General features: G+C 42.9%; 1 protein-coding gene across 2 annotated transcripts in view; it reads right to left on the reverse strand.

The window, feature by feature from the left end:
- Nucleotides 1-1,137: 1,137 nt before the first annotated feature.
- The window catches only part of TMEM179 (transmembrane protein 179), a 48,380-nt gene continuing 22,941 nt past the window's right edge, over nucleotides 1,138-26,576 (reverse strand). Inside the window, exons 2-5 of one of the 2 annotated variants that reach the window (XM_074868946.1) lie at nucleotides 19,019-19,258; nucleotides 14,780-14,917; nucleotides 13,185-13,263; nucleotides 1,138-10,352 (exon numbers count right to left, since the gene is read on the reverse strand). In XM_074868946.1, the coding sequence (XP_074725047.1) occupies nucleotides 10,173-10,352; nucleotides 13,185-13,263; nucleotides 14,780-14,917; nucleotides 19,019-19,185 (564 nt within the window). In that variant the 5' untranslated portion in view covers nucleotides 19,186-19,258 and the 3' untranslated portion in view covers nucleotides 1,138-10,172. Of the gene's footprint in view, nucleotides 10,353-13,184; nucleotides 13,264-14,779; nucleotides 14,918-19,018; nucleotides 20,099-26,576 lie in introns of those variants that run through there. The other variant, XM_074868945.1, reaches the window with a different exon arrangement.

Here is a 26,576-nt window from a genome sequence, read left to right on the forward strand (position 1 = left end):
TTTTAGCTTTTAGGGCTGAAAGAAGGAATGATGGAGGACAGGACTCTTGCAGCAGTTTTTGAAGCAGACAGCGAATAGGTGAGCTTCCCAGGAGCAATGTCTAGGGCAGCAGGAGTCAAAGGGCCAGACGAGAGTAGAAGGAGGTCTGTGCATGAAAATGGGCTAGTGACAGGGCCTAAGGGTAGAAGTGCTGCCTAATATCCCTTATGCAATGAATATGAAATTAATGCACAACGGAAATCAGCAGACCACAACAGTATGGGGTAAGTGTTGTGTTGACAGTGTTCAGTACATTCCTGCAGGATAAACGGATGGCAGCTGCCAAAACCCTCTTCATGCAGGCTCACCACATCAGCAGCACCTGATTGCACTAGCAGGCGTATCCATACCCATATGATCAGAGGAGATAGAAAAGGACACAGTGAGATGACAATGGATTTTTTTTACATTAACCTGTTAAAGCACTCAGCATTAGCACTGGTAAAAGGCAGCCCCAAAGACTGCTTCTAGTCCCACTCCCTCCCTTCATCTCTCCAACCCACTAGTCTGGAAACAAGTTAATGGACCAGGAGAAGCCCATAGCAGCAATTTTAATTGTCATTTCTGCCTTTTGCCACTTTGAAGCAAGCAGAAGGGCTGGCAGCATGTGACTAGAAAAAGGGTATTACCAGCTGCCCTCAAGGAATAAGTCATGAACCTTTAAGATAATAGCATGGACTTGTTTGTTATTAATTCTTTGCTCCAGGATAGCTGTTGGGAACCTTCAGGCCCACCTCTGAAGAGAAAGGCTGATGCTACATGAAGGAAATTAACCAGCTGGCATCTAGAAAACGAACCTGCCCATGCAGTCTGTAGTTGTCCTTTACATTTGGTATCAAGCTGCCTTTCAGCTGTATGCTGACATGGGAGCATCTTCTCCTTGCCTGCTGTGGCATTGGGATTTACTGCTGGAAGATGGTACCAAAAGAGCTCAGGCCTTTTAGGATGTTTGGCCATATACTTGACTGTACAAGCTGTGGCATGGAGATGCTGTGGAATGAGTACACGAACTAAGACGCTACCACTGGCTTTGAGAACAATTTTTTATCTTACATTGTAACAATTTAAATTTGCCTTCAAAAAACAGGCACAGAAATATTGACTTTTCAAATAATTTATTTGTATATATCACCAAATCATAAAAAGCCAATGCACTGTCCAGCAAAAAGCATCAATATATAAAACACGTTAACTCATTATCAGTAACACTAGAGTGTACCACTTATACTGAACCCAGTCCAGCTCCTACTAAAGCCAAAGGAAACTTCGTCAGTGACTCCATTAGCAGAAGGATTGGACTTAGAATTTTTATTTGCTAGGTGTTTACAAAGGGCTGTATTAAAATGCTAGTAAAAAGCTTCCCCCTTGAGACTGTATCAAAACAATAATAAACCTCCCTCCAATTCTGTTTCTGTCAAATGCATGCAATTAAAGCTTCAAATCAGCAGTCATTACACTGCAAAAGACCATATAAATCAAGAGAGATAATATTCAAAACAGACCAGGTTCTACCCTCAGCTTGTGTGGACTGGCGTAGCTCCAGAACGGCTCACAAAGCTAAGCTATATGCACCAGCAAAGGATCTGCCCCTCTGCTGCTTTCAACAGTTAAACAAATTATGAAAAAGTGTTCAGTCTTGTCCCCAAATACCCATTACATGGGGACGTCTTTAGCAGCATAACACAATAGTTAATTTAGACTCTTAGAAAGCTTTTCCCATGTGGCTAAGAAGAGACAGTAGCTCTTGAATACATAAGTCACAGGGCATACATTTCAGAGAGGCTTAAATGTTTTCAGGCTCTTCAGTGACTTATAAGAAAGAAAGATCTCCTTCAGATCTTTGGAGGTTGTACCCAAACCTTTTAAAACTATGGGTGTTAATGAGCTACTTTCAAAAATGGCAAGTCTACAGAGACTTGGGAAAAGTCTTTCCTTCCCCACACAAGCCTCAAGATGCACAGGGCGAAGGGCCAGCTGTAGGGTATCACGATCTGCCAATACGGAAAGAAGAGGTTTCCAAAGCAGCCCCTCCAAACCTGCTGGCAATGCCAGCACCTTTACAGTAGATATCTGCACAGCTGACAGGTGGTTCTCTCTAGAAGCTGAGTTTAGGCCAACACATGCTTCAAAGAGATGCTCTGCAGTTTGTGAAGCCACAAGAGCCAGCAGCAGCTGAGCAGGCCAAGCAAAGGCTGAAATCGGTGTCAGCGCTGCCAGCACAAGCACTGCCATGCTGGATCCCTCACATTGCAGCCTGAAAGCCAAAATCCCTCATAAGAAATGCACTAACACTTCTCCTCACTATCTATTTCTGTTCTGATTTATGGCACTCTCCTGTTCCCCTCAGTAGTCCTTGTCCCCAGTAGGAAAAGATGTGAGAAATTAGGCCTGATCAGCTTGAAGTCAATAAAACCCTCTGTGAAGTTTGCAGGAATATTTTTGGAGATGAAAGGATCCAGGGGAAGATATCAGTGGAACTGCTGGGCTTTTTTGTTGTTGCTGTTTTATTTATAAACCTTCAAAAACATCTTAGAAGTGTACTTCAGATCACAGTATATTGATTTCTCAATTGTGTAGCCTGGGCTGAAAAACAGTAATAGTTTTATTCAGAGAGTATTTGACCAGAATTGCTCTGATACCATTGGTCTGCACTGACTGTGGATGCCAATGCAGTGGTCCTCCCCCTGGAAGGATGCTGTTCAGCACAGAGCTTCTTGGCATCATTTAGCAAAAAGACTGCTTGCAACTCCAGAAGGCTGTGATTTAATAAGGAGACTGTTAGCACCTTTTGAAATCAAATGTTGAACACTGTTGTAACCATGACAGTTAAAACTGTTGCAGCAGCCTAGAAAGTAGAATGGGTTAACTGATGCAATCAAGAGCCAGTGTGCTGCAGGAAGATGTGCTGTATTTCAGACACAAACTAATGGACTTCACAGTGTTAACAGGGAAAAATAATCTCCTCTGCTGCAGGAGTGAGGAGGTGAAGAGCTCTGGACTGTGTTATGTAGGATACCATGACAGACGATTTTCAAACATTTCCCTGCCTTAAAATCTATGGTTTAACATAGCACTCATCTAAGTCCACTGGGTTCCTCAAGGGACTGCTGGTACCAGCCTTGGGAACCTCCTAAAGCAACATGTCACCCAAATCAGGCCTGGTTTATGTAAAGAGAAGGGTCTGACATACCCCAGAGAGACCAAGTGAGAACATGGAAAATCTGCAACACTTTTTTAAAATTTTTGACAAAAGGTAAAGTTTGTCATAGGAGCTGCAATTTTTCTCACGGAATACTCTTCAGAACCTGTATACAAACTGGAATCAAATTTGCCCAGATCTGGGGGGAAATGAGGGAAAAGTAAGGAGAGATAAAGAATAGTTTTGTCACAGGACCGTTTACTCACTTGTGTGAGAAATCACCCAAGATATCAACAGTAACCATGAATCTTCATTCCCACCTCCTGGCAGGTTGTCTCAACCCTCACTTTTCAACACAGTCAAGTGGGAAGGAGGAACAAAAACTTCGCAATTTGGGTTTCTACCATACACAAATAATTCAAGCTATTTCAGTGAGCTGCCAGGTACTTTATCTCCTTGATAAACACCAGAACCACCAGGCTAAAACATTGTTATTTAGGAATTTCAAGCCAAGTAGAAGAGCTCCAACAGGAGGATTTGAGGGGGAGCCAGGATAACACCATGGCAGCAGTTTTTGCCATGTAGATGGAGGCTTGTGTCTCAAGGCAGAGGGGGAAATTAAACCTCTGCCTCGCAGTTACCTGCCAGTGGGGAGGGCTGGGGAAGGACCATTACAAGCATTTTAACAAGTAACTCATCACTTTCTGCCACCCCTATGTAATGCAGCTTTTCAGGTAACGTATAAGCTTCCATGTCTAACAAATCACAGTTGCTGGCTTTTTGTTTTGGTGAGATAAAAAATATAAAAAACTCCCAAAAAATCATTATCTGACCAATCAAAAGGGCTATCCACACAGCCCTTCTTGGGTGCCTATGACCACTTTTTAGGAACTAGGATCTGACAGGAAGCTAATAAGCATTAAATCCTAAATCCTTTAGCTATCTACGAAAATAGGATTTAGACTCTCACATGGATTCAGTTCTTTTGACTACTGTGTGCAATAACAGTTCAAGCGGTTATAGTAGCTATGAGAGGTAGAAAAGTTTAAGCACTCAGGTGAATACATTCACGTTAATCTATGTTTACAATAGCAGTTCAGTAACACTCTTTGGCATGGACGAAAGAAACTAAAGAGAAAGCACTGCTATGTAAATACTCTTCTCAACAACAGAATGGAAAGACACAGCTCAGGTTAGTTTTCCTCTTTCTTATGGAAGACAAAAATAGAAACATGCACTTCAAGGCATTCAGACCATGGACAAAAATAATTCTAAAACAATTTCAGTGCTCATGAAGTTATATGAGCATTTTCTGACTGCATGCAGGTGTGGAAACAAGCCAGGCAAAACCTGCCTCTCTTCCCAGATTCCCTAAGCATAAGGAAAGGATATTTGTGGTCTCCAAAGCAAACATTCCAATGAGATAAAAATGGGCTCTTTCCATCAGCAAAGGAAATGCTCAGAGGCACAAATTTAGGACCTGGATACAGACAGGATTCCCATTAGCTGAAGGATGTTCACACCCAGGCCACTTGATTTAGAAGAATGGACAAAATTTTTGTTAAAATCCAAATTGGTTTGTCACAATATAGTGTAAGTCTTGCCAGTATAAATAACTGTCTGGATTTGGAGAAGGGAGATTATAAAAGCCACATTCACCCAAGTACCAAGTTTGTATGTACTTTCTTGCACAGAATATTTTGCAGCTGGCATGCATTCTGAATTTGCACATTTGATATTGCATTTTCTGAGACCCACCACGTAGATTGATGTGTGATTTGAGGTTGTGCAGAAACCCTGTTTCCCACATAAAGCCTATACAATGGCCTGTAGCTCACACTTCCCTAGCAAGGGGACCCCACGCTCTGCACCCAGATCAGCCTGAAGAGACTCCTATGTACCTCCCTCATTTCTCAGGTGATGGTCTCCAACCATCAACCGAAGGGCTAAGCTGCATGAGGTGCTAACAATTGAGATTGGACCAATATGCAACAAAGACTGAAAGATTCTGGAAGACAAATGAAGGTGAAGCATGGCTTCATATCTCACTGATGAGAGCCTTCAGGTGTCCAGGAGAATCCTAAGTGTCCTCTCCCAACCAGTCATGCACTTCACATGCAACAGTCGTTGCACCAAGAAAGCCCAAACCCAAACTACGAATCAGTTTATCCAGTCTAGCATTCCATTTCAGAGAATAACACAAACTAGGGCATTCTAACCCGCTGTTTACATTGGCGATTTAGAAGAAATAGGGCAAGTACACTTGTTTTCTTAAGGTGAGTTTTCAGGTTACTTGAAATACAGTGGTTTAGGTTGGTTAGATTCTCAGACACCATGAATCAGCTTAGCTCTTCTGTCCCTCAGGAACTTCAAAAACTTGCTACACCAAAGATCTGCTTGAGTTTTTTCAACCGTTAAGACAATAAATAAGTTTTCAGATGAATTCTCCCTTCTACTCCCATCTCCCATCTACATCCTCCCACTACTAAATAAATCCATTATAAATTCATCTTTTTTCCCCTTTGCCACCTTATTTTTTCTAAAAGCAATTAAATGACTGTTTATAAAAAGACATGCTAGCTGTTTTGAGCCAGAATATTGTACTGTGTTGCAGAAGAGTATGGTTTGACAACCAAAGAACTGACACTCCTACCAAAATATGTTCTGTTTGTCACCTGTTGGTCGGTATTTTAAATTATTTAATAACAGGACCATGTTCATGCCAGTGTCCTTGGCCATTTAGGAGTCCATGGTGCAGAATTCCTGAATTGGGGAAAAAGTACCCCTCACTCATGCAACATAACTGTAAAGTGTGTGCTCTTGTTCCTTGCAGCTCTGCTTCCGTCCTGGATAATACATAGGTTAAATTTGTTTCATGTTGGTGAGGGAAGCCCTTGAAGGAAAATGTGACTCTCTGTTCCTAACAGGACTACTACAGGATAACATCAGGACATTACCCAGAGATAGGGTAGGAGTTAAAACATCTGCAAACCTACATTAGAAACCCATCTCAGTCCTTGGGAGGTTGCGCACTGGCCAGTGCTTTCCTACTCCACTCACATCACATCCACATCCACCTCTGGGTATCATAAGCTATGTATTATTGCACAGATCTTAATACTAAGTAAGAAAAAGGCAGCGTATAAAGATAAGGCAACCTAACAACTATTCCGATCTAAGCTGCCTGTTAAGAGAAGAGCTTATATCCATATTACAGAAGAGCAGCGGAATTATTCCTGGCATGTATCTGTGTACATTGTACATACACACATACACCACCCACCTGACATGGAATACTTTCATGACAAAGTCTGTATACTCAGCGTCCATCACTGGTTATTATAACAACCAGTTTGCTAAGGAACCATAGAAACATTGCCATAGCACTCAAGTGTCCTTCAGTTTTTAAAGTGAATCATCATGCTCTTATTTTCGCAATTCCTATTGAAAGTTCACAGCTGAAAGATGCCTCATGAATTAGTAGGATAAAAAGTTATGAGCATTTGCGCCCTCATGAGGAAATTCTATCCCCCAAAGTGGCTTCAATTGTTCCTCCATTATAAAAATAATAATAAACAACATTGATCCAAAAGCTCACATGACACTTGTTAGCTCAGATTTTTCTAACCCAATGTGGACTGCTGGCAGGGAATTGGCAGGGAAATTAACCACAGATGGTAGCCAGAACATCGGGAATATATTTGGTATAAAAGAATAATTGTGTGGCAACACCTTGGTGCCTCAGAAAGCGGCATCCACTTGCATTTGACCAAGTAAGGCTCTCCCTGCATTATTAGCAATTTTCACAGCCCAAAACAAAGACCTTTTGACTGTGGTTTTAGCATCACAGGGAACATGGTGACTAAACAACTGCATCCCACATTCTCCACCGGAATGGCTCACAGCTTTTCAATGGCCAGCAGCAGGAGGGGCTGCATGGGCAAAGGCCACAAAGCTTTTTCCCCTTCCACCATGTGACAGTAAATGAATACAAGTATAAATACCACAGAGGGTTCTAGTTCTTTGAATACACCTCTTGCTAGAGTGTTCTCGGAAGCCTGCTTTTGGAGATGGAAAATTAAAGAAGGCATTGAAATATCACAGAAATGCAACATTTGAGTCAGAGAAATTCCTACTGCAGCCACGCTCTGCGCTGGTTGGCAATGGATGACTAAAAGCAGAGGTCAGAAATGTACAAAAGAGACAGGTATGTGAAAGAGACCATAGGTAGGTATGTATGTGTATATAAATAATACTGCTGTTCTAACACATTTTCAGCCTGGCATCACCAGGTTGGCCTAAGTGTCCAAGCTTTAGGAGAAGACGGTGCTCAAAGCTAAATGCAAACATAAAATCTCAAGTAGGTCCAATAACTGGGCATTGCACAATACCCTTCCTCCCCTCAAGTCAGCCAGAAAGCTTCTCCCTACATGCTCTGCCTTCTCATCTGCCCAGGGGTTTCCTTCAAAACTAGCTTTGCCTTTAAGCGACACTGATGCTTGCAGTCTGGGGGCCAGCCCCACCCCACCTGGTCAAGTGAGGGAAGCTGGTGGAAAGAGACCAGGATGCATGTGGGACTCAAAGAAGAGTCTCAGCCTCTTTTCAATTTACATGCCAACACCAACAGCCAAGATGCTTGCATTCATGGGCACTGAATGAATGAGGATGGAGACACTTGCTATCTTCTGCCTCCTGGCTCTTCAAACACCCAGGCAAGAGCAGCAGTAGTGGTCCCAATCCAAAAGTTACTTCAGCCTAATCCTGATTTGGCACATACATAAAATATACAAAGCAGCATCATGGTTCCAAATGAAGAGTAAGACATACACTGAAGTAATCTGTGGGAAGAGACATCACTACTTAAATTCAAAGTGAGATTAGAAGGAGAAGTAGTGCCTTTTACAGTTGAAGCAACTGGGGAAACATAGGAAACAGGCTAACTTTCAGGACCCAAGCTCTTCTTCAGGGTATGAAGGGGAAGGTCATGCCCTGGAAAAGGGCTTAGGTATCTGCAAGTGTGTCTCTCTTATTAGATCAACTGAATAAAAAAGGCACTTCAACAGTCTTGATCTCTGAATAGTCAATTGATATTAACTAACTTGATCTCTGGTTCCCTCTTCAAGAGCTTCTTCTCTGATGCCAATTCACAGCTACAAAAAAGCCACCACTGCAGAACTTTCAAAGGAATTGCATTCCCTTGTGTGCATAAATCATGCTAAAAAACAAGATCTCTCTACATACAGCTGGGGCTATAAGCGATGCTCACAGGGCTGCTCACTGCTTACAGCCCACAGAGGGTTTTTTCCCTAAACCTGTGAGAACAATTTGGACATTAAATGTAATGTTAGATTTTCTGCCCTAAAATGCTTACCAATTCAGGGATTTGTTATAACTTCAAATTCTGTTTCAACCAAATGCTTAAGCCAGTACTTAACTTTAAGCATCAGATAGTCCCCAGAAGACAACAGTAAATCTGTATGGTTGTGCTAGCCCCAGGCTTGAGCTCTGATGGGGTAGAAGCCTGCTATCTTCCTCCCCTCCTTCCTATTTACTAGGCAGTATAGTTGTGCACAGTTTGCACTCATGTTGCAGTAAATTCAGTCTCAACTCAAAACACAGCTGCCACAGACAGTGTCAGTGTACTCCCAAAAAATCTTCTTCAACCTAAACTTAACTGCTTGTTTAAGTTTTCTGCTGAATCAGGGTCTTCTGTGTAATGTGTACCCAGGGATAACTACCTAATTGTAGTGTAACTTTACTTCTCTGCCTTGCAAATCCCACACTCATCTGAGTGACTCTTCTTAATTAACAGATCTACGTCTCATCTCAACTATCCACCTTATTTGTTCAATCACTGGCCAAGCAAAACTGAAAGCAACAATGAAGCCACTAGTGAACTTTGTGTAAATAACAGTTCTTCTCCCTTTCACAGCAAAATTCATCAGCCCTGGAACTCTGGCCTGTGAGTGGGGAGAACAGACAGATTCAACACTGAACTACCTATAAAATAACTCAGCTGTTCAAGCTCCTTGCTATGTTTATAGATATATAGAGATACCTACAATGCAAATGTTTGCAGTAATTTTGCATACCCTATATGAAATAAATATCACAAGTAAATTCTAATACTCAAAACTGAATAGTATACAATGTTAGGGACCAAGTTACATTTATAAATGCACAAGCATTAATACTATCAATTCAGCCTAATTTCATAGTAAGCAAGCTTCAGCAATTGCTAGCTACACTACACTTCAGGAGTCATAATAAAGGTTGGTCATGCCAAAATCTAAGAAGAAACAAAACCACAAAAATTCTCCACCATCCTTCCAAATGATACACAGTTTTTGACAGATACTGTAATAATATAGTGGTTTCATGAAATTCATTAACACTGTCCAATATTAAATATCAAGTCTGGAACACAGGTCTCTGTTCTAAATGAACTCAAAATCAGAGCAGGAGCAACAAGTTTGTCATCACTGCGTCCATACATAGCAAAAGCAGAGACAGTGAGAGTCTGCACCTGCAACAAAGCTGCAATTACCCAGAATAAAGTGAGAATAGGGGCAGCTTTACTGGAAAAAGGTAGGAGAGGGAGAGAAGAGGGACTGGACACAGCACCAGTTACAACTGTTGTTGCAGAATAGTTTGAAGAAATAGCCTGGACTCTCTAGCCTGGTTGTGCCAGCTCAGTCCTCAAAACTGTCCCCAGCCCCAAAAACCAGTGATAACGCATAGGAGCTCTGCTAGTAAGAGCAGGTTACAGATTGTGCCTGTGCAGGACAGAAAGTTTGCTGTGCCAATGGCACATGGGACCGTTCATTCTCTGTATCCTAATTGTAAGTATTTCTGCCAACAATTTCTCATGGAGGAGGTGGGTGATTCGCAAGTACATCTCTTTTCAGCAAAGAAAAGGTCTCACACACTTGATATCCTGACTCAACTATTGAATAATAAAATCTAGATCCTGCCCTGGAAATTTGCTTACACTTTAGATCATGCCACTTTTCTCATCTTGCAAAGAGGTTCGTGAAGCAGATCTTCCTAGCAACAGCTCCTTCTCATGGATCAGGCTATCTAGCAGGTCCTCCTGTCTGTAGTTGTGATAAACCTTCAGGAAAGCCAGAATGGTAATTCCCAGCCAAGTCAGCCAGGCAGCCCAGAGACCAAACTAGAGAAGAAAATAAATGATAAAGAGATCAGTACTGTATTGTAAAAACAAAGTCAACCGTCCAGGTGAATATCGAAATCTCAGCTGGACCAAAACCCATGGACTCATGCTAAGGTTACACCCAGTGAGGTCCTGGCCCCACTGTTCCTCAACTCTGTCAAGATATTCCTAGCTTAAAAGGAAAGACTCTTTAGGTACTAGAAAAACTGAAGCAAAAATGTACTAAGTACAATAATTAAAAAAAGAAATCTGTATAATTCAGGTGCATCCATTGAACTTCATATTTCTGACATTCTGGCCAGCCCCAAATTCTTGGGATTATTTCATTTTTGTTACTTCAGAATTGCAATAAGTTTTAAGACATTTCCCAAAACTTTCTTCCCAGGTCCTTCAGGCCTTCCACTACCCCTTCAGAAGTGTTAGTTTTAAGGTATTTCTATTCAAAATATTGTTGAGAAAATCTTATAAATTGAACTTTCACATTCTGGGGTAACTGGTTCACATTAGGATGAACTCAGAGGGCAAGAGAAACCCACTACAATGCATCCAAGTGCTTGATGGCTTATTTATACCTGGCATGAGAGACCTGGGCTTAAAGCCTCGGATCTGCAATAAGTCCCATCACTAACTTAGTCTCTGTTGCTTAACTTTGTATAAATAATTACACTTTGATTGGTTCAGGTACTTGAATGTTGGCCTCCCTGCCTCATAGGAGGCTCATTTGTAGTAAGGCTTTCTGGCAGAAATTCCGTTTCAATTCTATGATGCCTTTAGCAAAGAAACATTAATTGAATCCCTGTATTTCAGTTTTGACATACTGAATTTTTAATTAAAAAAATACAACAATTTAAACATTTCCAGACAGTAACACAGCTGTGTACTCTAATAGCCAATTTAGATAAGCATGGGCCATTATTTTTTAAAGGGAGCTTATGTTCATATATATCTTACGCACTTTGGAAATTCTCTTAAGTATTTCTGCCCATACTTAGAATTATCTCGGTTCACCAGTAAAAAATATTTTTGAGTTATTCTACAAACCTTGAAAATAAGGAGATATTAATTTGGCTTTATATGTCTGTATCTAGAGAACTGGAAGTTTTGCATTCATTTCTTAAGCACCCCTGCATTAATGAAATAATTATCTTAAAGGCATTCTAATATCTGCTACTGCTGTGGTCTTCTCAGCATATTTGATATGAAAGAATCTACTTGGATTTAGCCAAATTCAGTGAAACTCCCAGAGCCATTCTGATGTGTTAGAAGGATCTGAATGGAGAAAAGCAGACAGAGACAGGGACAGAGACTTCTTCTAAGTAAAGCCTACTGTAGGAAATTATTTGACTTATAAGGAAATGTTTGCTTTAGCCAGTAAATCTAATATATTCTTGGGGTTTTCTTTCTACTGTTTCACAGAAACCTATCTGCCCTTCATAGACAGATTGATTCTTGTACCTTCATCCAACTCTGCTTACCACACCCTGGTTATCAGAAGATAATGATGTAGGATCTTGTTCCCTGCTTGGTCCTTTCTTCAAAGAGTCACAACCAGGATTCACTTTGACACTACCACATGCAGCTTTTGAAGCCAAACGGTGTTTCCCTGGAGCTCCCAGACTCTTTATACATGGGTGCAGAGCTTAGTGGCTGGACCTTGTAGGCTAACTCTACCCAAGGACATCTGGAGGAACATGGATTGGTTTGGGGAGCCTCATCCAACAGCTTGGGCTGATCCATCTACACTGTGATATGTTAACTCTCCTGCAACTGAAGTGCTATGTGCGTGGATCTGGACATTTAGGCATGGCTCACTGCTAGAGAAATGTCTTCTCCTGCATATAGATTGCCAACTGTCCACCCTGAGATCACAAGGTGGACATGGACATTTAGTTCCCATGAACACAAAGCTATAGACTGATAACAGGTTTACTTCTGCTACCCTACCACTAGCTGGCAAATTAGGAGCTAATGGCAAAATCTGCTACAAAATACAGCTTGGCCTTGGACTAGCATTGTATAAAGGAGTCGCTTCTATGGCATATTTCTGTCCTACGTGCAGGTATGCCTGAGTTGGGTGTCTAGATGACAGTGCTGGCAACGAAGACACAAAACCAGCTTGTGTCCAAGAGGCAGGGTTACCTTCAAGGAGTGCCCCAGGCAAGCTAATGCCTCTTTCCATGCTGGACAACATAAGAAACATGTATACGGGTGCAACCCTGCATGGATGGGGCTGTTCTCCTTGCAGAACTAGTATATGCTCAAATGCACAGTTCTCAAGTTCCAGTGTTCACAGACTTTGATTGTTGACTTAGAGCTAACACATTCAATAGAAAGGTCTGACAGCCTTAGAGGTCAGATTCTCAAAAATCCATCAGAAAACAGTCCTATCTAAATGACAGTAATCTTTATATATTTTCAGTGGTCTGATATGTATATAACTCAGGCGATCTCAGACAAACTCATGGAAGGCAAAGCTAATAGGCCCATGATCTGGTGCAGGTCAGGCATTATTCTGAACAGCAATTAAGAGCTCCAGGACACCTGAGTGTTGCAACTTTTGCAGAGTTCATCCTTTTGAGGAACAATAAATTTTCCATCATGAGTAACAAGATTAGTGCAGAGTCAGTTTTTGACAAGTCTGCATTCAAAACTATACATTTTGAATTTAAAATGCAAATGTGTCCATCACTATCATCCTGATTCATCACTTACTGAAGTCAGGGGAAACATTCCCATTGATTTCAGAGGAATGGTAGTTCAGTGCCAGCAATCCCAGATCAATGGACAAATGGCAAATGAACTGGAATAGAACCATGACCTCGTCTGACCTACCTGTGCAATAGCAAACTGGTCGTAGAAAGCAGAGTTTTCTAAGTTCAGTTCAAGATCTATATCCTGTAATTCTTCACAGCTACCCAAGGAAGGCATTTGGAGGGGAAAAAAGAAAATTATTTCAGAGATTCCAAACAGGCAAACCAATTATGTAAGAAAGCAACATCTTAGAAGTGTTTCAGAGAGTCACAACAGCATGTTCTATCAAAAGATATTTAAGTTATTGCAGTAACCAGCTTGCTTGCCAATCTTCTCTAAAACTAGGCTAAAAAAGGCATGTAATTACTTTATTTAAAAAAATATATATATAATTATGTAAGTAATAACACCAGTCTTCCGTAAGTGGAATTGTAATAGTTATTATGAAAACAGTATACTTAAAACCCTCTTCTCCCACTACCCTCAAGCCTCCCACATATACACATCTGGCATCACCCCAGGCTGATTGCTTCACCCCTCAACGAAACAAAGTGTATGAGCCTCTGTTACCTTTTGACTTCATCAGGAAAAGCCTCAGAAGAAGGGATTGTGTGGGTGTTTTTGTTTCGGATGCTCCAGCAAGGAGACGATACTCTGATGGTAAGATAGAGGCTGCCTACAGATTTTACAAATAACTTGGACTTTTACTGGTGTGAAAAAAATTCCAGGATTTTGAGGTTGTCTTTCTATCTCTTGGTTGATTTCTGCAGCCTCTTCTCTCTCCTTTTCAGTGCTGTCGGCCATCTTGGGTTCTTATCCGAATATTCGATTAGACGTTTTTTGTAATTGAATTTTTAACCGAATATTCGAATAATTCGATTAATCGTTGCAGCCCTAAACAGAACATTTACTATGGCATTTTACAACATATGACAATGTGCAACAGAAATGTATGCTTTAAGTAGTACGTTTATTCAATATCATATGACATAAAATGTCACCTTTTCCTCTCTCTTCATTGTTATTTGTTTGATAGGAAAAAAATCTATCTCAGCTTAGCATGTTTCCTATAAGGAGCATAAGCATCGTGGGATACAGTAGACCATTTTAGGAGCTGTACATTTTGTGCACTGTAAGAAAGTATCAATCATCTGTACTTTGCACTTAAAAAGTACTTTCCGTTCTTCAGCTCTCAGGCGTCCACAGCACCTTGGATGATGGTGCACTGTGGCACAGGCAGGATGAGTGACTTGCCCACTGTCACACAGCGGGTCAGTGGCAGAGCCAGGACAGCAAGCCGGGAGCCCTGACTCCCAGTCCCCTGTCCTGCTCACAAGGCCACACTCCCCCCATTCTTACAGCATGTCCAAATCTAGCTCTCCTTTGGAAATGAAAAATTTTAAACTGATGGATTTCTTTTGCATATGACTATGACTCTTAAAGAGACCATGAAATGCCATGGAAATGTACTTTTCTTTGTGGGGAACTAAATGCAAGAAAAGTTTGATTTGCTTTTTTTGTTCCAGATGAAAAAAATCTAGATTTCCACATTACAGATGCCTTCTCCCCCTTGCTCACCTTACATGTAATGACTACAGTTTGTAACAGCACTGTTCATTTGTGCATATATGAAAAAAAAAAAAAAAAAGGAAGAAAATGTATTCTTCAATACTAACCTATTTGGCATGCTTCCTTTTTCAGTAATTGCATCACACCACATGTTAAATCCTACACTCACTATAGTGCTAGCAATAAATGTGATAAACACCACAAAGGCGCTGATCAGCAGATTCAGGAAGGCATAAAAGAAAGAGCTGCAATAAAAAGGAAGAAAAATGTAACTCATAAACAGCTGAAACACAACATCAGCAGTCTCTCTAAGCAGCATACACTGGGCACAAAGATATCAGTTTCCATTTGAAACACATCTGCTTTAATTAAGAACACCTAATACATAGAAAAACTATGGATTATGATTTTGAGTCATATTAACTTCATTTCCAAGTGCTTCTGATTTTGATTTTTTTTTCCCACCATAAGAGGATGGGGTTTTAAATCATAAATACTAAGTAGCAATTGTTCATACACAGCATGGCTTTCATTAGCTGTAATGATGAAAATCACCATTGTTAAAATAAATGTCATTAGCTCAAATTATATAGTAACTGGAGCTAAAATTATTTCATGACTAAAGTGATAATTGGGACAAAACTGCCTAGGAGAGGGAAACTAAAAATAAAACAACACAGTACTGATAGATATAATCATTTTAAGCAATGTAACACAAGATACTGCCATCATAGGACACGAATCTCAGTTTTATGGGCAATTTGCAGAGCAGGCCAGTTTCTCCTGGGACTTCTCTGACTTTGGTGTCAGTATGTTATTTCTGCCAGCTGAATGTCAATTTACTTCAGCCCTGTTAAGTCTGCCCAATGAAAGCCAGCCCTAGGCACGTGCTGTGTTTGGAGTGGTAGGGGGTGGAATGCTTTCAGTAGTCCCATAAGGCCAAGGAATTGTCTACTCATCTTCCAACCTCACTGCTTAACTCTCCCCCTTAATTCTAATTAGTGAAAACTTTCTCATTCTTTTCTCATTCATCTGGCCAAGTGCTTCACTACTTGAAACTGCTCTAGGTGGCACTTGGAAAGTCTCATCATCTGAAAACTGGGTATCTGCTCTAGGTTGGAGAAAGACTGGTAACTCCAGGAGGCAGGTCATCCTATTCAGGTTAGGTGGTAAGGATGAATATGATTAATTTCACGCCAGTACCACTCATTATGCTGAGAATAAAAGGAGTCTGCTCACCCCAGAGAACAAAAAACCAGTCATTTCTTTTCCCTAGTGGCTTATTAAATGAAAAGCCAAGAGGCTTTTTGATTCAGTGTTTGAATCCTGAGAAGGTTCTGGGCTGGTCAATCTTAATTTATACAGGTTATACATGGTGAGACATATGCAACCTCAGTAGGACTTCTTCAAAATGAGATGGGTAAACAATTACCAGTGGGGTTCAGATGTCTGTTTCTGGGTTGACATGGCTTTAGAGGGGCTGTCTAGGCTGTCTCCAAAGTGACGGTTGTCCCATCCCAACACTGATAGAAAATAAGTGAAATAAATCACCTTCCAGAAATTCTCTTACAGTCTCTAGTGGGAGCTGGATGCCAGGACACCTGATGAATGATGAATGTTGAGATGAATCCTACTCCTACCCTTTGGACTTGGTGGACTAGATCAGCTCACCTCTGCAGAGCACCAGGGTCACCCATACAGCAGAGGGAGTTGGTGCAAGTACAGAACAGTTTTGCCTGTTCACTCTCCCTGCCTTGATTTCACACCTTGCCTAGATTTCATTCCAAGTGTTGCTAAAGCCATACCCACTGGGTACACCTTAGCATGGTACGCTGGCCTGAGAGGCAGAAAAGACTTGAGTTGTCCACCAAATTAAAATAGAGTTAACACCAGAATTAGTAACATCTCTAGAAAAGGAACAGTTCCCAGGAGTATTCAGTGGATCATCGCCAGCCCAGGACCTCTCATTCTCCCTCTACTTCCTACCCTGCAGTACAGAAGAGGTGCCAAGGTCCAGAGCTGGACCTTCCAGTGGCAAAGCAGGGCTGAGTGTTGCACTTGATTTGCACCAGGCAAGCAGTAACCATCACCGTGTGCTGGAGGTTCCTCAGGCCAGGGCTTCCTGGTAGAGAACTGTGCTAATCTGGCTCTCTGCCTCACCTGGTTTTTTTTGCTTATGTCAGAATTCCAAGCTACATGTTCCAGATCGAGTGGAAGCCTTGTAATGATAAATGCTTACACTCAAAGTAGAAGTTGCTTTACAATCCTAGTAGTGAAGTATCTGAGCTGTACCTCTACCTTTCAGCTGAGCTGAATAGTCCCAGGCCCAGAGCATGGCTGGCAGCCAGCATTTGCTTTTCCTACTCCTGCAGGCAACTCAAGCTCAGTTTGTCTGTCCCTGAGGCAAGGGGTGCTGAGACCCTTTTAAGAAGGATTTTTTACAGTCCTAACTATCTGATAGCAATCATTCAAAGCCATTGCACATGAAGACTGGCCACCTTGCTAGGATGCATAGGGTGCTAACCCTGACTGTCATAGGATCAGCAGTGATGTCGTTCTGGTTCTTCATCAACTGCCTCTAATCAGAAATGGCAATTATCATTCATGGTGAGGAGCTCGCATTTATCTCTCCATCTAAACAGAGCTGTTTTCATGCCCATCTGAAGCGTCAACAAATGGCTGTCTGAAATCAGAACAGCATGTGTCCTGCCTGCTTTTCAGACAGACAGCAGCAGATCTGGTACAGGACAGACCTTCCTTCTTACTAGAAAACTGCTGTTTTCAAGCAGCTTCCCTCTCATCTTGTCTTACCCTTCTGTGATGCTCTGTGGTTATCTCATCATGCCAACTTGCTCCACCTTTGCTCCCCACCACCCTGCAGCCTTCTGCTTCCTTTCTTGCCTGGAACAACTGTGAACAATGTTATACAACTGCTAACGCGCAGTCCAAAGGAGCCTGAAAGCAAATCCTAAAGGGACAATTTTCAAGGGCCTGCCCAACAGTTTTGAACTAAATAGCCACATTTGGAAGCAGGCCAAACATCTGATCCAAATTTCACTATTACAAGTTTTTTACTGCTGGTTTCTTCCAGTTCTGAACTGCAAAACTGGAAAAAAGCTTCTAGATTCAGCTAATCCTCTATGGGTATTTGATCACTTGAGGAAGTTGAATTTGAATGTATTAAAAATTACATGGTCATATTTAGAAATTGTAAGGTAAGGTTTATTATGGAAATAAGTTTCTAGTCAATATTTACTATAGCTTATTTTAGTATTAGGCAGGTTAAGAGCGGTCAGAAAGATCCAGAGAGGCAACACTGCTACACAGTCCCCAGTATTACCAACATCAGGGTGTTGTACAAGTCCAGATGTGAGTAACAGCCACTGACAAAAGAAACCTCCAGTCCAAATAAACCTGGACATGAGTGATTTACCCTTGGCATGGTGCCTAAACCATAGGAAAATATCTTTCTTAGCCTAGCCAGCCACCAGTGTGTGCACCTGCCTTTCCACCTCTGTGCAGCTGGATGTTTGGATGGTCCTGGCCCCATAGCACCCACAGGCTGGGTCATCTGTGTTAGGGGCTTTATCCAAGGTGGTAGGACAGGCCACCAGAGAGACAAGCAGAGAGCACAGCACTGCCGGGCTGGTCCGTGGACCACCAAGCCTCTCACTATACCTGCTGGGGTCTGATGCCCCTTGGTTGGTTTGAGCACAGTAACCAGCTGCCAGTGCAGCTCTGCAGCTGCTGCAGGGAGCACTCAGCGCTGCTCTCATGTTGTAACCAAGCAATAGTTGTTCCCTGCAATAGTCGCCATGTCCACCACAAAAGCAGGATAAAAAATAGAGGGGGACCACGAATTGCTCCCTTCTGCTCCCCCTTGCACAACCACGTTGTTTCAAGATTTTTCATAGACCTGGTGTACATCTGGGGAAGGCCCCCCCTTTGCAGGGACATGTAGTGGTACCATGGTCAGGAGGCACCTGCGAGCCCCAGCCTCCAGCATCGCCCCACGGCCCCCAGCACCCTCCATGCCCACCACAGCTGAGCTGGCCAGATGCTGTTCCCAGACTGCCAAAGGGCAGCGGGTGCATAATGGTGAATCCGGCCCTCCACCCCAAACCCCTGCAGGGGAGCATCCTCCAGAGAGGGCCCTGGACACAGGTGGGGCTGGACGTGGCATGTGTGCAGACAGACGCAGGCAATACACTGCCTCATCCCAAACCCCTCGAGGGACTAGGATGACCTGGATGGTGCAAAGCCCAGTGCTTCACTCCCAGGCTTCTCCCACTTGCCCCAGCCTGCAGGAGGGATGGGCACCCCCTGCCCTCCCCAGGGATACTTACTCCTCGTGCCCTTTGCAGAGGAAGAAGAGGGTCCTCCAGGCCTGCACTGTGGCCAGCAGCAGGGAGAGGAGCCCGGTGAAGATGCTGAAGCGGCAGGCAGCCTCGGGCCCCCACTCCTGCACGGTGAAGCGCTGCCTCTCCACCGTCAGGTTGGCGTTGAGCCACATGCCCTCGGTGAAGAGCAGGCACCGGCCGTGGAAGTCGTTGCCATTCTCGGAGAGCGGTACCACCACGATGAAGCTGAAGAGGAAGGCCAGGAAGTAGCAGATGCACTGAGCGAAGAGGAAATTGCTGAGCGCCATGTCCGTGTCTCTGCGCAGGCAGAGGGAGGGAGAGAGGGAGGGAGAGAGGGAGGGAGACAGGCAGGAGGGAGAGATGCAAGAGGGAGGGATGCAGGAGGGAAGGATGCAGGAGGAAGGGATGCAGGAGGGAGGGATGCGGGGCAGGAGGCAGGGAAGGATGGGGGGATGAGGGGAGGAAGCCTGCAGCAGTAGGGGGTGGGGAGGGAGGATGCGCAGTGCAATGCAATGCAATGCAATGCAATGCCTCCTCCGGGCACAGCTGCTGCCTCTCTCGCAGCCAGAGCTGCCCCCACTGATGACTTCAGGTCTCGTGGAAGGGAACGGAGAGGAAGAGCTGTTGCAGGGGATCCCTCTTCTTAGGGAAATCTGGCCGCCGATACACCCTGGCGACCAGGGAGTTAAATCAGTCCGTACCTCCCCAGCAGGGCTGGGTACCACTGGCTCTCAATGGGGTATCCCCCTAATGACATAAAACACTGATGTCACCCGTGTTCATGACTGTGACACGCCCCCCTCTGCCACAAAAAAACCACCAAACTAGCTTCATCTTGGCTGCTGGATCCCAGCAAGTTTTGACCCCAGTTTCTAGAAATCTGGCCACTAACCTCAGATGGTGGCAATAAGGGACAGGGTGCACAGCCCCCCTGGACCTGCAGACTGACTGATTTTGTTCCTAGCCCAGCTTGTCACCCCCACAACAAGATATTGCAAATGGCAGCAAGGGCTCACCAGAAGTGGGATAATTTTTGCTGAGCCTTGGTGTCAGTTAGGGGCTGCCCAGGGTTGGGATCACCTGCATTGTCCTCTGGCTGGCAGACAGAGTAGGGGTGCGAGAAAATAACCCTAAACTCCAGCTGAACATCATGCTGAGAACGGATCAGCACAGCAATGGTATGTGCATGGCAGGGACAGTCACTGCTCCCTCAGTTCCCAGGGGTGAGCATCCACCCTGCTCTGCACTGCCAGGGACCAGCCCCCTGTCCACTCTTGGAAAGACATCAGAGCATCCCCTCAGCTCTAGGGCCCAAAACTACCTGGCTGGGATGCAATAAAGCAAAAGGCATCAGAGACAGGAATGTGACTTGTGCTCAGTTCCCCCCCTCAGCACAAAAAATCCAAATTAAACTGACCCTAAATTAGAGTTTCGGCTCAATCCCAGTTTCATTTTTCCATCTAAACATGAATCCTCTTTCCAAGACACTGCAATTCATCTCCCGTTCCAGGTAAAGTCATTTCCTAATCCAATTTCCCAGCTATATCCAGTCTGAGATCAACTGCAGGTCTCAGATCGCTTCTTAATCCCAGGGCTGTTTCCACTCATTTCAGGCACTGTGCCATTTCCCAGGTAGTTTTTAGAGGACTAGATGAGGGACTGGGATCCCGAATACACTGCACATGGGATTTCAAGATTGTGTTTCCATTGGGCAATAAAACAATTTTTTCTAGGCTAAGAGGTTACAGATACAGTCCTGAGGCAGGTGCTAGGGGGATTCTCAGAGAAGACATTAATTCAGCTTCATTGTAAATCATTTGTAATTCATATTATCTTGTGATAATCTTGTTCTATCCATACAGGGAAGTAATTTTTGTGCAGAACCTGCTTCTTGAATAAAAACTTTCGTCAGTATATATGAAAATTGTCAGGCCACTTTTTCTGAACCTTACCGAACTCTGATCATCAAAAATTATATTTCAGTTTTCCAAGATGATTTATAGACCACTGACCTGACCCTGTGGGGATAGACGTGCACTCCTAACAGAAAAGATTTCGCTGATATTTCAGTCTGGTAGTAAGGAGGAAAGTTTATTGCTCTTAACCTTGCTTCCAAGGAGTGCTGGATTCCCAAAGGGTTCTGCCCTTTATCTGGAAGTAAATCAGACCTGGATTTAGCTGGAAAACTCTCTTCTTTGAAACCTGACACATCAGATATGCTAGATAATGTTTTCTGAAGTTAACTTGGGAGGTCAACACCAACATAAAAGCTCAGTTATTCCTTACACTGGAGTCCACAGAAGGGGCCAGCAGATGCCAAAGGCGTTTTGCCTTGGGCAAGCCCAATGCTCAGATCTTACCACCAGCAACCACAGGGCTCTGTTGCAGGAGGGTTATTGCAGAGGTCAAACGTGAGGGTCACTTATAGAGCATATAAAGTTGTCTTTGCTGATAAACACTCAAGCGAGAGTTTATCGAAGAATTTCAGAAAATACACTTAGGCATTTGGAAATGATTACAGACATGTGAAACAACTGCATGTAAGACACTGACATCTACTGAATTGCAGTACTTGGTCAGAGGGAGTGACCACACACTGGAGTGATCAAAGAGGTAGAAATCAAACCTGTCAACCATCACTCATTTGGCAGCTGCCTGTATTTATTATGCTCTTCTCTCATGTAAATCCTAAAAAAAAAATAAAATTACACTAGGCTGGAACTTGGTCTCTGAAATATACAGCTGTTTTAGTGGAGTGAATTTGATGTTGTTTTACAAAGATGACTTAAATAGGCTTAGTTTCCTTAACATAGTGAAACTGAGGGAGAAAAGCAAGGTGAATGATTATTCATTCTTTCTCATATCACAGGGAATGAAGACATTAAATATACAGGTCAGGCAGAAATTTTAAAACAGAGGGAAAGTTGCACATATTTGACACAGCACATAATTGTTCTGTGGCACTCATCACAGGACACTGCAGAGGCCAAAAATAAATGCCAGTTCAAAAGAGATTAGAGAAACTTATGGAAAAAAAGCCTATCAAGGACTGTTAAACACATAGCTGGGGAAGTAACCTTCTGCTCAGGAAGTTCCTGAACAGCAGGTTGCTGGGAAAGTAGAGGCACAAAATGATCACTCTGCATTTGCCAGAATCCTCCATTCTTCCTTAAACCAAGCATCTGCTACTGGCTGTCCTTGGAGATGGGATCCCCAGTGAGATGATCCTTTGGTCTGACCCACTATGGCCATTTCAGGTTCTCGTTACAACAGCTGACAGTACTTGCTTGCTGTCTCAGTTTTCCCATCCAAGTAGGGAGAGCTGTTCCTCCAAAGCATCCCCCCATGCCTTAGCTTCTCTAAATGTCTTTAGGAGGGGGTTACTGCTGGAGCAGACATGTGGTCAGCATTTTGTCCCTTTTGCACTGTGGAGGAAGCCAGTGCGGTACTGTTTGCAACTGCTCAGCACAGAGAGAGATGGGCCTGTACCAAGGAGGCTGCATATTACCCCAGCTCTGGTGGTGCCATTTCTTTCTACTGCAGCCCCTCCATGGCCAACAACATCTTGAACATGACATCCCAGACCTCCTGCCTGCAGCTCAGGAGAGGCTTGCCTGCTCCAGGGCACCCACCCAAGATTTCTGCACAGGAATTGAACTCCCATCTCCTGCAGGGAAGAAACCCCAGGAGGACCATGTGCTGACATGGGATTGGAGATGGCTTGCTCCGCATCAGGGTGGGTGAAGTCAAAAGTTTGTGAATTCTATTTTTCTGGGAAAAAAAGCCCCCAAAATAAAACAGGCTGCACAATCAACTGCCATTGCACCTCAGTGATAAGCAGAAAACCAGCCTGGATAAATCAAGATTAGACGTACCATATTTGCCTGTATTCCCTTCAGCCCAATATCTCCTTCTAGCCTCCTGGTTAATACTCTGTAGATCAGGTAACACTGTATGAGTTGGACTGATGTGGAATGACTGATGGGGACTGTGGTTTTGGCTGTTCTGCTCCACACTCCCTCTCAAGTCATTAATAATGTCATCTGACATGAGCAGTGCTCTCAAGTTGGTATTTGTGAGGTAAGTGATGAATTTCGTCTCCTCCTGATAGCTCATTAGGACATGTTTTATTATGGGAAAATTTGCTGAGGAAATAATTATTCAGGCAAAAACATTTTTGTGAGCAACTTTATATATATATATATATTTTACCTTTGATATATAATTTCTGTGGTCCGAGAAAAATAATGGCTTCATGTCTAGAAGGTGGCTACCATCTTGATACCAGTAATGTGCTGTTTATTTCTGGAGAGGAAGCACAGAGTCACAGCAGTATCTCTGCACAAGGATGATTGTGGTGCAATATGTCTGTATTCTAGGCAGAGAAAAACAGTCCAAATGGCTGCTTTTGAACCAGCCCTTCAGTCACCCAAAGGCAACTTCTCCCTGATTTACTTGAGTTCAAACGGCTGCCTCATCTGTTTAGCAAATTCAGTTTGCCCCAGGCTCTGGAGTTTATTTTATTCAGACTCTCTGGTCTGTTTTATTATTATATTAATCCATTATTATTATTCCACAAGTCTTGACCTATGGTATTTGTCCTCTGAAACTAATAGAAAGGATGCAGGCATCCCACATATCATCCGATGATAGTTACTGCAAATACCACTTTTTGGAGAGGTTTCTCATGATAATCACTATCTTTACGAAGGTGTCTGCCACTAGTTCAGAGAGATTATAGACAAAGTACCTAACTGTCAGCCACCTGTCACATCTGCATCTCTTCACAGCTACCACTGCATCATGAATCTCTCAGGGCATCTCATCTGGGAACGTCTTGACATTTTGCCTTTTTTTTTTTTTGCAAGCATTGTTTTTTAAAGTATCTCCATATTGCTAGGAAAGCTGTCTTGTCTGCAAGGAAGTTATGGGCAGAGAACATGCCGTGCTGACAGACAATAATGCAGCAGTTATCAGGAAGCAACTGAATGTCATTAATATGTCCAAATAGAGTAACCTCTGTATTTTGATACCCAAAGAAAAACAGATATATTCAAACCATTCTGAACTGAACAAGGCCAGAATGTGGCTAATATATAAATTTAAAACAAAACAAAACAAAAAAAAACAAACAAAAAAACCCACAAAAAACCCCACAAAGAATGCTTGAGCTTTTCAGAGCATCATTACCCCTAAGCTCTGGGTGACTAGTGCATGTCAGACTCCACACAGCACCTTTTAGCCTGTGAGAGCTATATCATCTAGTAGAGGCACGGTCCCAAAATAGCATATTATTTTCTCACCTGCCCCTCCTGTCCTCTTTCAAGGAGGACAGAAGTAATGACAAGAGTAGGACAAACTCTAGCAAGGCTCTGATCCCATATTCTGCACAGGTGAAGAGTGCATCAAAAAACAAGTTTCAGGAGTGAATGCATATTTTCTTCTGGCACCAAAAAGATGTTAGAAAAACATGGAAGAGTTGGAGACTGGTTAAAAGAATAAAAGAAATGAAGGGAGGAAAAAAGATGACAGAAGAGAGATCATCAAATTAAGAACCCATGGAGTCCAAGCAATCAAAACCTAGCCTGAGGATAAATGTAACTCTGCCCCACTTTAGATTAAATGGGGTCATTACATATTACATCAATATCTTACATCTGCAGCTTAATCTGTGACTGCCAAAGACTTCAATATCACCAGATTCAGAAGTCAAGAAGGCACTGTGGTCTTGTGCATCTGAACAGCACTGGATCTGCTTGCAGCTCTGCACTTCAGAGTTTGTGCTTTCTGTACTTACAGACCTCCAGCATCCAAAAGCCCCTTGCATGCATATAACAAAGTTTGTTGCAGTGCTCTGCTCTATTTCAACTGCTTTTTTCTGCTGGACAGTTACTGGGAGACACTATTTCCCTTGAGAAAATGTCTATCCTGTGCCTCTTTCTACCGCCCCTGCCAGCTCTGTACCATGAGAGGTACCAAGCAGAACCTGCAGGCAAGGTTGTGGCATCACCAGCCACATAACAGCAAAGTCCTGGTGTTGTCCACGTCCTCTTCTCTGTTTCTACCTCTTGCAGGAGGGAGGGTGTGTTTAACCGTGGTAGTTCTTATGACATGTAGATATGTATCAGCAATTTTGGGGATGACCTCTGAACTGTTTTATCCTCAGGACAAAACTGACTTTACTGATCATTGACACTTCACAGAAGTCAGTCTGGTGCCCAGAGCCGGGTGTAGGTGGTACCCAGCACTCGTAACGCTGCCGCTCCAACTCTGAGCCTTCTGAAAATCATGCTCAGGTTTTTTTTCCTGAAAATCACTCAAATATTTCCTAGCCCTAATATGGCTTTGAAAAAGAACTTCAGCCTTTGTTGGTTTTTTTTCATTTTCTTTGTAAAATCATCTTTATGTACAGCCACTAACTAATTTGTAGCTTAAGATGAGGTCATTTTCCTGGGAAATTCTCAAGGTCAGTAATCAATGATCCACCACAAAGAGAGCTGAAAAGAAGCAAAAAAAAAAAAAAAAAAAATCCCTTCTGTAAACTACATCATGTGCTTTTAAATGAGTTACCAGTGTGATTAAAAAGGTTTTAGGTTGCAGGGGGAGGTGTATCACAGAGTATTTCTGCTGTTCTTTCTAATTAAACACAAGTTGAATAACATTTTAGGAAAAAAAGCATCTCAAACCCTTGTCCAAGTAACTGGGTGTTATAAATCAGCATATCTCTATTAGTTCCAATGCTGCTGCACTACTTTACACCAAAGAAGATTCTGACCCACCTATCTTCACCAGTTTCTGTTCCACTCACATAGACATATATACTAAGAGCAACTAATGGGTAGCATGACAATTAATAGCATGTAGTTGCTTTATGTGTGACATATTGTACCATGCATTGATTTTTAATCTGCTCAAACTAGCATTTGTCATGCAGGGTGAAAGTCTGATGTGAGAAATAGCCTCTTCATTTTCCCTGACAACTATTAACACTGAGCTAGTCTTCAGTGCTCCTGCCGCAGGCAACTGCTCCTGCCAAAAATAAATGCAAAGACTGAGGAGACAACCAGTTTGCAAAATTAAACTCTGTCTTAAAAGTGAATAAATCAGGACAGAGAGACGCATCCTTAACTCCTGGAGACAGGAGGAGATTCATGGTGACTGTTTACCTCTGATGAGGCAGTGAGCAAAAAAGAACCCAAAACATTAAGAAGGGGTTTTGCTGCTGTCTGTGGACGAAACAATGCAGCTGTAATGGGGGAAAGTGGACTTAAACTGCTTCTGGAGCCATAGATTAAGGGTGAAGTACAAGGGGTTTGTGACTTCTTTATCATACAATCATGTCCCAGCCCACACTCAGCATCGTAAAGACTGTCAACCCAAATAAAGTCCCACCACAAAAATTCACATTGGGCAGGTAGCTGTGAAAGCTGAGAGCCAGTCCCAGTAAAACATGAGACATAAAGACTTAGAGGGAAATGAGGTGACTATGGCCCTCATATATCTCCAGAGTGTATTGTGGCCTCATTAGTAACATTGCTCATAT

This window comes from Strix uralensis, chromosome 4, assembly GCF_047716275.1.
Source record: "Strix uralensis isolate ZFMK-TIS-50842 chromosome 4, bStrUra1, whole genome shotgun sequence".
Taxonomy (NCBI): Eukaryota; Metazoa; Chordata; class Aves; order Strigiformes; family Strigidae; genus Strix; species Strix uralensis.